This window comes from Pleurodeles waltl, chromosome 3_1 (genome assembly GCF_031143425.1).
Source record: "Pleurodeles waltl isolate 20211129_DDA chromosome 3_1, aPleWal1.hap1.20221129, whole genome shotgun sequence".
NCBI lineage: Eukaryota > Metazoa > Chordata > Amphibia > Caudata > Salamandridae > Pleurodeles > Pleurodeles waltl.
This window is the reverse complement of record NC_090440.1, coordinates 1,011,585,036-1,011,599,961: the sequence shown is the minus strand read 5'-3', so window position 1 is coordinate 1,011,599,961 and position 14,926 is coordinate 1,011,585,036. Positions and strand designations below refer to the sequence as shown.

Sequence of the window (14,926 nt, the reverse complement as noted above, 5' to 3'; positions counted from 1 at the left end):
AGGCAGAGCTGCCTTGAGGATTATAAGTCCCTTCTCTGCCGGCTATTACATGGCAGTAGCCCTTCCATGTAAAGGCTGGTGGAGGCAGGGTCCATGGGCAGTGCAGAGGCCCTCCTGTCCAGCTCCATCGCAATGTTCACTATCTGCTTTTATGACCCAGAGGCGATAATGTTGGGCGTTTCCCGCTGGGCCAACAGGCGGCAACATAGTTTCCACCTGCTGAACCAGAACAAAACTCTTAATGGGGCCCGCAGGAAGGTAGCCGCATTGAAGGCAGCCTGCCCATTGGGACTTCGGTGGACAGGCTTTTCCATCCGCTGAAGTCGTAATGACCCCGTAGTCACAATCACTCGGTAGGAATATACCTTTTTTCAATGGGGGGACATGGATCAAACTTAAAAGAAGATAACATGAGAACCAATCACCCTCCTTCAACTAATTATGATCCTTATTTGAGAACTGAAAGTTGTCTTTCTTATAGTTGTACCTTTAAATGTTGGCAGACAATTTCTGGAGCTACTAGGCTAAATTTGAATTGAGGATCAACCCTGTACTTGGGCAAGTTCAGAGTGGTGCGAAACAGAGTGTGTTCTATTTTAATGTTATTAATACAGGGTTTCTAACTTTTGATAATGAAAGATCATGGACATTCAGATTGAAATTATCTTATATTGAATTTCTAAGGTAGCTCATACTGTCATAAAAAGAAAATTAATATGCTTGGATGCCTCATTGGATCCTATTGTGTCAAATGAAAAGCTGTACTATTGTGATAATATGCTTTGGCTGTCACCCTTCATTGGTATGTGAAGAATAGCACTTTTACTTTGCTTTGGAATATTTCCCCACTTATCACCCAAAATGAAAATTGCTGTCCCCCATTGTGAGTGTGTGAATGGTGTTCTCTTTTTAACTGCAGCTATTGGAACATACTGCTGTGAAGCTGCTAATTAGCATTGGTCCAAGACTCAATTTTAAAGAGTTGGTCCCTGGTGTACAATGTAATGCATCATAAAGGCACAGTATTCCAAATGGCTAAAATAGTCTACTTTTGTCCCATGCTAGTAATGATATCTCAGAAACACAATTTAAAGTTGATACTGGTACTTTAGTAAATAAACCTGAAGCAAGTAGTTTTTTTGTGTGTAGAAAATTACTTTGTAATCACCCTAGATTTCTGTGAAATGGACCATTGGAAGTAGTAATAAATAAGGACCTTGTTTAGAGTTTAGCGACAAGTTACTCCATCTCCATGTGGGACAAATATGTCTTAAAGTTAGAGCTGAAGAATGATGAGAGGCTGCCATGAGAGAGAATTGTTAACAGTTATGGGTATAGTACAGGATATTCTTTGTAACCTGCTGCTATGCCTATTTATATATTCTTATGGTGCCCTGCCCAGCTACTGTTGCTGCCCGTGCACTGTGCCCCCATTTCACTCCTATGTACATGCACTCTATTGTTTGCTTAAGTAATTTGGTTATTGTTCAGTGCCAGAAGGGGAAGCAGGACTGCTGCCTGACACTAAGGGCAATAATACAACCTAGGCAGATGGGATACTCCATTACAAAGGTTTCGGCTATCCCGTCCACCATATTACAAGTTTCATGATATCCTATGGAAGTTGTAATACAGCGGGCTGGAAGTTCATCATGCTTGTGGCGGAGTATCCCATCCGCCAAGGTTGTAATCAGGTCCTAAGGTTTGTCACTTTGGAAGGGACTCCATGTACATAGAACTGTATGGGTGTGTGCCCAACCATAATGATTGTTTATTGTACGTCTGTGTTGTAAAACTCCAATGACGAGATTTAAATAAAAAGGTTACTCCATCGCAAACATGTCTGATAACCTCTGCTCCTTATTTCCATTACCTGGGATAGAGTGCACTTGTGGTAAGAGGACAGAATATCTGACACGATTGTGATGAAGTAACTCATCTGCTAAGCTCTAAATCAGGCCCTAGGTCTGTGCAAAGAAGTTTTAAAAGTTTCTGCTAACCCTATTTGATTATTGGGCATCTTGCTAACACTGATAAGAGAGCCATCACACTGTGGCCCATATTTATACTTTTTTTGCACTGCATTTGCATCACTTTTTGACGCAAAAGCGGCGCAACCTTACAAAATATAATTACATTTTGTAAGTTTGCGCCACTTCTGCGTCAGAAAATGATGCAAATGCGGCACAAAAAAAGTATAAATATGGGCCTGTGTGTTTTAGGTGAATTACTTAGCTAAATATTCAATAAAATAATTATTGCTTTGCTTATGGGACTTCCACTCCAATTATCAACTTCATGTAATTAGAATTGTGATTGTTAATTAGATGTGACATCCAATTTAACACACATGCTTTGTTTTATTATTTAATAGACTATTAGAGAAGAAAGCGCAACTGGCTGGGTTGGAAATGTAAGTTTTTTCTTTGTTTAAAATGACGATGTGATGTCAATATGTTTTTCTCTCAATTAGAAATACCTATTGTATGATTTGCCTGAAGTGTGGATGATGTTTTGAAAGTTGAATGGGCTTTACCGCTCTGGGCTACTTGTCCTTTCTTGAGAAATCTTGTTTAACCACCATTAATGTGTAAAATGTTTAATTAATATTTTGATAAACCTCCATCAATATTATAATTTCTAATGCTCTGATAAAGGACACACAAGATTTTACTCAATGGGGTTTTCTGTGCTATTTTTGGTCTGTTTGTTTATTTGTTTTTAACAGTTTTATGTAGCACTCTTTCGCTATTGGTGTTTTACATTAAACAGTAACAATTGAATATTACAATGAAACAACAAATAACTATAAACACTTTCAGGCAATTAAATAATAGCCAACAGGTGTAAAATTGCCCAGTTACATTCTAATTCACAGTGTGGTAGTCCAGACAAGCAGTAGAGAATCTGGTATTGTAAGGATAGCAAGGCAATGAATGCTTTATACAGAGTACTGGGGACCAAGGGCCTGATTTTTATCTTGGTGGAGGGATATACTCCATCACAAATGTGACAGATAATCTGTCCACTGTATTACAATCCCGTTATATCCTATGGAGATCGTAATTTGGTGGATGGGATGTCCGTCACATTTATAACGGAGTATTCCATCCACAAAGATCTAAATCAGGCGAGATGCATTTAGAAATGGATAATGACTGGAAACATGTTGGATAGGAGCAAGGTTGAATCAGATCAGTTCACCGACTGATAGTTGAATGAGGTGGTTGAATGATAGGCTAGATCATTTGTTGTACAGAGTGACCTATATACTAGGGACAATGGATAATAGAAGAGGCTTACAGAAGTGGCCATAGAAGTGCAGTCCTTCGAGACAAGGGCAGAAAAGAAAGCTCCAATTGAAGTGTAATTGCATTGATGTAGATTGATGGAAGTCTAGATGATAAAATCATATTTCTTGGAGGAACAGATAATTCTAGTTGTGCAGTGGAGAATAGCTTGCAGAATGTAGTAACTAGTTTGTGGTATTTACTATAGAACATGATTGCTATAGTCCAATCATAACAAGATTAAGGCATGGGCTGATCTAACATGCATTTGTTTATCATTTCATTGTCTATCACAATGTATTTAGTGCACATATGTTATTATATATATAGTTAGTGCTCTGTATGTATATGTGTAATACATATCATATCAGTTGATATGTACTGAGGAGGCAATGTAATGAGGTGTAAAGTATTATTAGCAACTCAATTGCTGTTTGAATGTTTCTGTGAGCCTCCCTGGTGGGGCTCCTTTTTTCTGTAGGCCTTGGATTTTTACTTAGTGGCCTTTGTCGAAAACACAATGGCCCTCATCACAACCTTGGCCAAGGTTGAACCGCCGGGCGGCCGCCAATGCGGCCGCACTCCCGCGGGGTCTATTACCTGGTTTCCGCCCGCCGGCCCAGCGGGGATCTCGGCCGCAACACGGGAGCCGGTTCCAAATGGAGCCGGCAGTGTTGCGGCTGTGCGACGGGTGCAGTTGCACCCGTCGCACTTTTCACTGTCTGCATAGCAGACAGTGAAAAGCTCCATGGGGCCATGGCAGGGGGCCCCATGACTCCCCTTTCTGCCAGCCTTTTCATGGCGGTTTTTACCGCCATGAAAAGGCTGGTGGGAGGGGGACTCGTAATCCCCTGGGAAGTGCTGCAAGCAGCGATGCCCTTGGGGATTTAAACCGCCAGGACCAATGTGGCAGGAAACTGCCGGTCCCGGCGGTGCAACCATGGCACTTCCGCTGCGGGCTTAATTCCCCTGGAAGCACCGCCAGCCTGTTGGCGGTGTTTGCTCCAAAACAGCCCTGGCGGTCGGAGACCGCCAGGGTTGTAATGACCCCCAATATCTTTTGTCTGGTCTAACTTTCCCCAAGAGTCTTTGCTCCTCCCAGAGGCTCACTAGTTTTACCTGGGCTCCTTTTTCTATGTCTCCCAAATCTTCCCATGCTCCTCCATTGTGCTCTCTGTTTTGCAGTCCTCTGTGAGATGGTTTAGTATGGTGAACCTATTTAACACTGATTCCTATCAAGGAGTAGCTTCTTTTAGGAGCCCTCAAGGATGGGTTACTTTTTTGGGCCCTCCCTTTTTATAGGCTCCTTGCATGTAAAAAAGCTTCCTGCAGCAGATTATATATAGGATGTTTTGAAGCTATTTGGGATTGTGGAGTGACTGGGAGATGGAGAACATATCTTCAATCCATACCAGGAAGTAGATCAAGGTTCATTCCTGTTGCATGATCTCAGTGTGGTTTTGAACTTAGCCCACAGCCACATAGATGCGCACACAGATGCACATACGCACACACGCACATGTGCACATGCACACACACGCACACGTAGGAAACTGATTTTTTGGTTTACAAATTCCTTTGGTTCCGTTCGACAAATCTTCACAAAACTTTCAACAAAAAAGGTTAAGCTAACTGAACATCTTCTTATTTATTTATTTATTTACAGCAGTTATAAAGTACACTATAACCATACCGGTATCCTGGTGCTAAAGGCATCTACCGGAACAAAATCAGCTGCAGTTCGATAGAAACAAGATGCATTACAGACTTACTTAGGGAGAAGCCAGGTTTTCTGAAGTTCAATACGTCAACTGCAGATCTAAGGAAAGTATGTAGCTTGTTCCAAAGCTAGGCAACTGTGACTATGAAGGTTCTGCCTCCCTGTCTTGATTTCTGAAATAGGGCAATGCAGAAAAGATTTGCTGCAGCAGAATGAAGGCATCTCCCTGGAGAGTATCTTTTCAGTTTTGTTTACAATGGTACTGAGATCTTGTCCTGTAGTGCTTTGAGGACTAAACACAATGACCTTAAGCCTATTCTCTGTTTTAGTGGTAGCCAGTGAAGTTCCTTTAAAGCATTTGGAGCAGACAATCTCCTAGGTCTAATCAGTGCCAGTTTATCAGCACAAACTTGGAAACTGTGTAGTCTGTTTAGCAGAAGGTCAGGTAGTGCACTTAGCAAAAGAGATTTACAGTTGTGTAGCCCATTTAAAATTACACTACACATGATCAGGCTTTTGGCAGTAGCAGGCAGCACAGAGAGGAGTTTCTGAAGGCCATGGATAGCCGAAAAACATGTGCCCACAATTTTGCTAATGTAGCACTCCATGAACAGTTTATGGTTAAAGGTGTGCCCCCCCCAAATTGCAAACTGAATCTGAATGTGCCAGCTCTTCACTAGTTGGCAATGGCTAGTAGTTGCAGAGGGAGTTTCAGGAGGATGTTTTTTGCTGAGCAACACAAATAACTCAATTTGAGGGAATTGGATTCCAGCCGGTTGACAATGTCGTTCAGATGTGGAGATCATTCAGGGTTCCCTGTTGATTGCTTTTGAGTGGCAGGATCAATTGAGTGTAATTAGCACAAATATTAGTGATTTTTGTGATTGTGAATAAATCACGGTATTACGTACTGCTATCAAAAATAGTTAGTACCACAGGACTCTCAGAGACTCTGCAGATAAAAAAGATAAGATCTGATTGGTTGCTGTCAACATCAACAGATATGTTGTGTATCCATTAAAGGACTCAAGAACTCAATCTCCGTGTCCTGAATAACAAATTAAAATAACATATGGGGGGCAAGGAATACATACCCTGACCCCCTAGAACTCGTGGGAGGTGGGACCCACCCAACCCGAGCTAAAATTAAATATTAAAAAAAAAACATTTTGTGGGTCTCACAGGAGTACTGCAGGACTGTGACAACAAGGAAAAAAGGGATGAGCCACCCTTTCCCACTAAGATTACCCGGTATGCTATAAGGGAGGTGGTGCATTATTTTTTTTAAAGTGGAATGGGAGGCCATGTATTAGCCCCCTTCTTCAGGTTAACTTCTGTTCCCAGGGACCTCAGCCCCTGGGGCCTAAGGCAAGTGTTTTTTAATATAAAATTATATGGAGGGCATTTGTGTGGTCCTTCTTCTTGCACCAGGTATTACAACTGGGGACCAAATACCCCAGGGCCCGTTGCAAGTTGAGGGTTCCAGGGACCCTATTCCCCAGGACACTCAAGGAGGCAGAAATGTTGGCAATGAATGCTGGATTGGTCCCACTGCAAACAAGCTGCCACAGGGTGGTAACACATACAATTATGGTCTTGTTCCCCCCCCCCCCATTGAAATCCAATGAATGCAACGGTTGTGAAAGCCTTAGGTGAGTCTGGGACACCCACAAATAAAATAATATTAATTTAAAATGCGTGGCTGGCTACTGTGTTGTGACCCCCAGATGGGTACTGGCTGGGGAGCCCGAGGGGCTACGAGGCCCTTAGACCTCCCCATGTGTGCTCCAGCAATACTGTGAGATGTGGGTGCCTGGGTTCTCATACATCTGCTAACGTTATGTGAAATAGTTTCCTCCACTAGTTAACATACTTTTACCTGTCGATGAATCGGTGGAAACTTATTTATGGCCTTCACTCAAGAGGTTTATGACAAAGTAAATGCTTGACAAAAGGAGAAAACAATAGCCAGCAGGAGAATCAAAGAAAGAATGTTTATTTCATTTGAAAATCCAAGGAACCTTATGGATCAATTATTACCAAAAAGGCTAATGGCCTGATTTAGATATCTGTGGATGACTTACTCCATCACAATGGTGACGGATATCCCACCTGCTAAAATCTAAATTCCATAGGAAAAAATGGGATTTAGATTTTGGTGGAAGGGGCCTTCATCACTGTTGTGACAGAGTAACCCCTCCACCAATATCTAAATCAGGCCCTAAATCAGAAAGTCAGGAGCTCACATTTATTATTTTATTGTCTAATTGTATGTCTTATTTTATGACTCTATAAAATCTATTAAAATAGTAGATTTCAAGGCACATTTTATCTTCTCCTATCTTCTCCCATAAGTACACCTGCAGATTAGATAATCAGTAGCTTTATGGTTATGAAAAATGTGCCTTTGCACACATTTGCCTACTCTTCCTTCCGCACAGAGAACTGTGGCAAATCCTTTCATATCCCCCCTGTTGGACCTGTCATCCTTATTGTGGTCTTTCCCAAACTTTTTTCCTGCTTGCCTCATTTTTTTGCTGATTCGTTTTGTTGGCCTTGGGACTCTGAACACTTTACCACTGCTGACCAGTGCCAAAGTGCATATGCTTCTCCCCTAAACATGGTAACATTGGTGTATACACAATTGCCATCTTAAATGTACCTGTAAGTCCCTTGTACAGTGGCATGCAATATACCCACTACCTGATAATTAAATTCTTCTAGGGGACCTGCAGCACTGATTGTGCCACTCAATTAAGTAGCCCGTTAAACATGTCTCAGGCCTGCCACTGAGTGTGCAGTTTTTACTGTCACATAGATTTGGCATCTAAAACCCCTTGTTACGCCTTAAACTCTCTTTGATTACACATAAGTCACTCCTAAGGTAGGCCCCAGGTAGCCCATAGGGCAGAGTGCTGTGTAAGTAAACGGTAGGACGTACATATAGGGTTTGCATGTCCTGGTAGTAAAAAACTCTCACAGCCATTTTTCACTACTGTGAGACCTACTCCTGTCACAGGTTAACTTTGGGAATTCCTTAATGTGCTTCTAAGCTGTAATTCCTTCCTAGAAAGGAGTAGCTGTGTCATCTTTCATGCCTTTGGAATGGTAATGATGAATCCTTTTCACTGGAAAAGTCAGATTTAACATTACTAATTTAGAAATGCCACTTATAGAAAGTGGGCATTTCTCTCCTCTTACAGCTCTGTGTGCATGAAGCCTGTCTCTAGTACGTGTCTAGGTGGGTGACAGCTACACTTTGTGCATTCCCTCTAGACAGCCATAAACACAGGAAGGTTAAGTGTGTCTGAGTCCTCATCTGCATTCTGATAGCTCTTTCTGAGCAGGAAGGGTGGGAAGGGATGACACTTAAACCTTAATCTGTAGTGCCTGTCCGCACACAAATGGGTGATTACCCCCTACTGATACTCTGGAGCTAGGGTTGAGGAAAAAATGATATTTTTGCACTTCAAAGACTTCTTTGAAGTTATCCCCACTTCAAAGGCACATTTGTGTATAGGTACTAGGTCTCTGACCCCAACAAATCATATACTTCTGGACCTACAACTAGACACTGTAAGAAGAACTGTTGTGCTGTACAAAGGACTGTTACTCTGCTGGACTGCTGACCTGGAAGAACGACTTTTCTGCTGTGCTTCCATGCTGCCTGCTACTCACTGACTTTGCTGGGGGAGAGCTGGACTCTGCCTTGCAATCTAAGTGGTCTCCAAGGGCTTATTGGCCTCTTGCTGGAGACTCAGGAATATGAAAGTCTCAACCCTCCTCCTGTGCCTGCTTCACTGGAAGTGGACCCAGCAAAGGCAACAAATCTCCTGCCTGCTGGAAGACAACTGATGCATCAACCCTGTTGCGGGAGCAGAACCGGTACATCGCATTCGGAACCAGCTCTTTGCCATCGCATTGTCGCCGAATTGGAACCACTGCATTACTGCCACTGCTGAAGGAATATCGCAGCACCGCATCTCTGCGTGTTGAAACTCAGTTCATCAGCTTTAGAACCAATGCATCAACACCGCATCGGAACCACCCCATCGCCACCACTCCTGAAGGAAGATCAGTGCATCCCTTCACTGCGCATGAGCTTCTGAACTGACACATCACAGCACCAGCGCTTTGCCTTCGGAACCGCGGCATTGTCAGCACTGCATGAGGAAAATAGACATATCTTGGGTTTGCTGGAAGGATCAAGGTACACTGTTACCCAGGCCAGCATGGCTCCTGCACCTTGAGCTTGAACTGCTGACATTGCCTCGGTCCAGCGTGGCCTCTAGTAACCCCAAAGGCACTATTCGATTCTAAGCGCTAGAACTCTTCTATTCTTTTAAAATTCATAATTCAACATCTACATATTGGATTTTTGTCGTTTTGATCTTGATTTATTCATGAAATTATTGTCTGTTTTTCAAAACCTGTGTGGAGTCTTTTTCTGGTGTTTGTTTGTGTTACTGTATGTGTGTTGCACTAATACACATTTCCTCTTTAGATAAGCCTGATTGTTTTGTGTCAAACTACAGGTTTTCATTTAGTGTGTATCTGACTTACCCTTAGTAAAGTAGTGGCCCCTACTTGGACTGGGCGCATACCCGTGCCAGCAAGGTACCCCACTTCTATCACCCCCTAAAGTCATGAATATATTTGGCATGCCTTTCCATCCTAAATTTACACTTACTGTGTTCAGTTTATTGGGAGTAAATTTGTGTATGTATTCATAATGGATAATGTCTTTGAGAATGTTTGTCAATGCCAAGAACGTTCATTCTCTTTGAGTGTACACATTGTTCCCAATCCCCATTTTTCTGTCCTTAACTCAAGAAAGCCTATTGTTCTGCATGTTTTCCACACATACTTGAAGAAAATCCAGGAATCTGATGGATTTTCCACAGCTGTAAATTCCATCTGTAAATGTGTTTGCAAATTCTAGTTTTTTGTATCAGAGCAATCATTTGGTCCTACAGATGAGAGAACATGTTTTTTGTGTGCCGAGGTAGCTTCAGCACAAGGATTTTGGGAACCACAGGCATAATGACATTTTGCAGCACCATTTCTCCTAGCAATATATTTGATGCCCTTCATTATAGTTTGTGCCCCTTTGTTGTGGCGTGTTTATTAAACTGCCCTGTGTACTGCACAAAATGTTATTATTATAAACTGGTCCTTACTGTCTCCATTTGCGTAGCTCTTTTGCACACTCTCCCAATAGATAGATAGATAGATAGATAGATAGATAGATAGATAGATAGATAGATAGATAGATAGATAGATAGATAGATAGATAGATAAATAGATAGATCGATAGTGGCCTATACAATGATCTCCCTGACACATCCATCACCAAGCTCCAGTGAGTACAAAACTATGGGTCGTACATAATATTGAGAGTAAAACACCTTGACCCCTGCACTCACATCTTCCCAATGGCTCCCTATGAATGCTCCACCTAGGCATCTGAAACTTAAAAAACAAGCACCTCAAATCAGGGAACCTTTGAACATATAGATTTTCCATCTGAAATTCTGATAAATCTGCTGTGCCAAGAGAAGGCAATTTGCAGCTATATCCCAAATCTACAAGTCTGATGGCTAAGACGAGACCGTCCTTTTTGTCGGCATCCTGGATTTCTTCATTTAATGACTTTGACATCTCTGTGAAATCATTATTGAGACTCCAACACAACACCTTAGTAGATGGTTTCGGTGGGACTCATTTCTATGCCTACCTGCGCCTGATTGGACTCTCTCAGCCATCAATTTGAGCAGTTAGTAACACTTCACAAAATCTCCAATAATGATAAGATGAAATGCACTGATTCATGTGAATCTAAAGCCTAGCATCTACAATATACCTGAGGCAGGGGTAGTGCAACCAGTGCTTAATTTGAGGCAGTGGTTTCCAGTGCCGGGCACCGGCACTTATTTTTGAGGGCCGGCACTTATTCTTCTGCCTCAAGCATTTACTGCTCGCAAAAGCCACATATGGGAAAGACAGAGAAAGAGAAAAATGAAAAAGCATCAGAAATGGAGAAAGCAGAAATCTGAACAAGTGAGCCGAAGGGGCAGGGAGTGGCTGTAAATAGATCAAAGAGACTATGGCTTTAGGATTACGCTGACTCCATATTCCGTACTCACACATTTAATTGCTGTAGCTGCGTGTTCCAGGGGAGAGCTTTGGGCACCAGCACCTTTTTATTTATAAATTAAGCACTGGGTGCAATGTATCATTTGTTTAAATATTAGTGACACAGCGCCAAGTTTTATAATGCCTTGTGCCACTTCAAGCATGATGCAAGCATACAGAAGGTGTAATTTGCTTCATGCCCCAGTGTGTACCCGCCTTCTTTTTTTACGAGGCCTCAGCTGCCTCTGCATGATGCATATGCTACCTCTGTGAGGGGAGAGGGATAGCCTCAGAGGGCAGTCCCTGCCTACTGTCAGTGCCTCACTCGAAACACCTAGCCGAGCCTCTGAGGCCGATCCCATAGAAGGGTACAGCTAGAGGCCTGCTTGGCCCATATAGGAGGGCGCTCCTTTACATTCCTGGGCACAAAACATCCTACTATTTTCTTAGCTCTGGGAAACCTTTTTTCGCTAGCTGAATCCTTTATAGGATTATATTATCATAATAATAATAATAATATCTCCAGTTATAGAGTGGAGACCAGGTGCGCTTGAAATATCATCTTTCTCAGTATATGACTGACAACAAGGGCTCAGATGAGTCCCACCAGATACTCTGGGCTGCAGCTAAGGCCACCATGAGGGGCCAGATTATGAGAGACCTGGCCCTTGCCAACAAAGCTAGTTTGGGCCTTTAGCTGTGTCTGGAACAAGAAATTGCCCCCATGATGAAGTCCCAAAGATCTACAGCTGCATCCAGGTAAAACTTAGAATGGGTGAAATGGAGTTGAACTCTGTTCACTTCTGAAGCATAACACATGCTATATTAGCCTGACATTTGAAACAAAGTGAAAAAACGGGCTGCTTACTTTTTGCACAACTGCAATAAAGGGAGGCCTTGGTAGCCATTCTGACTATACATGAGCCTAAAGATAGGGGTGGGTGAAATATTCCATTCCGCCAGCAGAATTGGCTGAAGTTTGGTGACTCTGCATTACTCTTGTAACCACCATGTCTGTGACTGCTTTTAAATAAAGCATTTTTTGTTTTTTTAAATGCAGTCTGTTTTCCTTAGAGGAAAACGGAATGCATTACGAAAAAAAAAATGAAAAGTTTTGTTTTCATTTATTCATAGCAGGCAGTGGTCCCTGGGACCATTGCCTGCTCTGAAATTTTTTTTCCGCATGCATTCACAAAGCGAATGGGTTAGCACCAATTTGAAATTGGTGCTAACTGTGATTGTTTTGCAACTGCATTCGCGGTCACAAACCAATCATACATACCATTTAGATTCGGTATTAGGAAGGGACACCCTTGACACGCCACTTCCTAATACCGAATCGCAAAACCCAAACTGTGATTTGGTAACAAGTTACTGAATCACAGTTTGGGCTGTGTACATCCCAAAAAGCATTTTTCTAGTCGCAAACGGGCTGATTCTGCGAATCGGCCCCTTTGCGACTAGAAAAATGCTTCATATATCTGGCCCTAAATGTAATACTTGTTTGAAAATTAGTGTTATGAACTATTGTAGGAAAGTACCCTCTTTTTGTCATTTTACCCCCAATTATTGCCTGATGTCAGTGTTGTTTTGACTGTGACACTGGAGTCCTGCTAATCAGAACTCCAGTGCTCATGCTCTCTCTGTTTCTAAATATGTCACTACATACTGGTGACTCAGTATTTCACTCCAAATTGGCATACTGGTTCCCCCCATATAAATCCCTAGTATATGGTACATAGGTGCCCAGGGCATTGGGTTTCCAAGGGATCCTTGTGGGCTGCAGCATTTCTTTTGCCACCTATAAGGAGCCCATTCAAAGGCTTCTACAGGACTGCCATTGTAGCCTGTGTGAAATAGTGCATGCACTATTTCACAGCCATTTTCACTGCACCAGATCACTTATAAGACACCTATATATCAGGTCTTCCAACCCTGAAGGCTGGCTGCAAAGTACCTGTGTGTGAGGGCACCCATGCACTAGCAGAGGTGCCCCCACGTTGTCCAGGTCCATTTTCCTGGACTTCGTGAGTGCAGGGATGCCATTTTAATTGTGCACTTCCCAAAGGTCAATACTTATGATCAACTTCACAATGGTAACTCCGAATATGGCCAAGTAAGGTGTCTAACAACTGGGAATTGTACACCAATACTGATTCCAGTATTGGTTGCACAATCCCATGCATTCTGGGGGCTCCACAGTGGAGCCCCAGTACTGCCATATCAGCCTTCTGAGGTTTTCACTGCAGCCCCAGCTGCTGCCACCACACAAACAGGCTCCTGCCCTCCTGGGGCTTGAGCAGCTCAATACCAGGAAGGCAGAACAATGCATTTCCTTTAGGAGAGGGGTGTTACATCCTCTCCCTTTGGAAATAGGTGTTACAGGCTTGGGAGAGGTATCCTCCCAAAGCCTCTGAAAATGCTTTGAAGGGCACAGATGGTGCCCTTCTTGCATAATCCAGTCTAGACTGGTTCAGAGACCCCCAGTCCCCGCTCTGGCGCAAAACTGGACAAAGGAAAGGGGAGTGAGCACTCCCTTGTCCATCACCACCCTAGGGATGGGGCCCAGAGCTCCTCCAGAGTGTCCCTGGGTTCTTCCATCTTGTTTTCAGGATCGTCAGGGAACTCTGGGAGCATCTGAGTGGCCAGTGCCAGCAGGTGATGTCAGAGACCCTCCTGATAGGTGGTTACCTGGTTAGGTGACCAATACCCCTCTCATGGCTATATAGGGTCTCTCCTTTGGGTGTTTCTTGAGATTCGGATTGCAAGACTCCAGCAGGAATCCTCTGCATCCTTTACTTCATCTTCTACCGATGGATCAACCTCTGACTGCTCCAGAAACTTTACAAAACTGCAACAAAGAATCTAACATGACATCTGCAACATTGTATCTTCAGCTCCTGCCAGCAACTGCAACAGTTTCCAGGTCGTGCATCCTCTGAGGACTGCCTGCCTTCAGCCTGCACCAGAAGAACCGAAGGAATCTGCTGTGGAGTGACGGAGTTATTTCCCAGCTTCAGTAGGCACCTCTCTGCAGCGACGACCAGTGGCTCGGGTCCCTCTCCAGACAACAGGTGTGGATCCAGCAACACAGATAGTGGACTAAAGTGACTCCAACAGCTGTCTAAATTTGGTGGTGGTAAGAGCTTGCCTCCCCACGCAAGACAGTCCCCCCATGCTCAGAGAGGCTTGTGTGCCACCTTCCAGGAAGTTCTTCATGCGCAGCACAGCTTAGGCCCCCAGCACTCCATCCTGCGATGCACAGCTTCCTGAGTGGTTCTCCGGCAGCGTGGGAATCCTTTGTGTCGTGGGCCTCCATTTGCACCTTGTTTGTCCCCATGCTGTGGGACTCCTGCATGCACTGCCTGGTCTTCTTATGGCTCTCTGAGTTGCTGAGAGCCCCCGATGTCTTCTCCTCCTGGGTATAGGCCACCAAGGCCTGTTATGGTCACTGGCTGTGCCATTTTCCACTAACTGTAAGCTTTGGGTTTACCAAGGCTTGTTTACGGAATCCAGCGATGCAAAACAGACTGCATTCATCCATCCGGTGTGGGACATCTTCTGCACCAACCAGGAACTCGCATCTATCTTCTTTGGTGCAATACTGACTTTGTCTTCTCACCTGTGGTTCTTCTTTTGCACCTTCATGAGAGTTAGCAGGGGCTGCTGTTCTCCCTGGGCTCTTCAGTGCTCCTTGGACTTGGTCCCCTTCTTCCACAGGTCTTCAGGTCCAGGAATCCATAGTTGGTGTCTTGCAGTCTCTTCTGGTTTTTGCACTGTC

At 43.5% G+C, this 14,926-nt stretch overlaps 1 protein-coding gene across 2 annotated transcripts in view; it reads left to right on the top strand.

The window, feature by feature from the left end:
* The window catches only part of LOC138284925 (dipeptidyl peptidase 4-like), a 497,709-nt gene that overhangs the window by 300,953 nt on the left and 181,830 nt on the right, over positions 1 to 14,926 (top strand). For both annotated transcript variants that reach the window (XM_069224254.1, XM_069224253.1), the window contains exon 15: positions 2,375 to 2,413. In XM_069224254.1, coding sequence (XP_069080355.1) covers positions 2,375 to 2,413 — 39 coding nt within the window. The remainder of the gene's footprint in view (positions 1 to 2,374; positions 2,414 to 14,926) is intronic.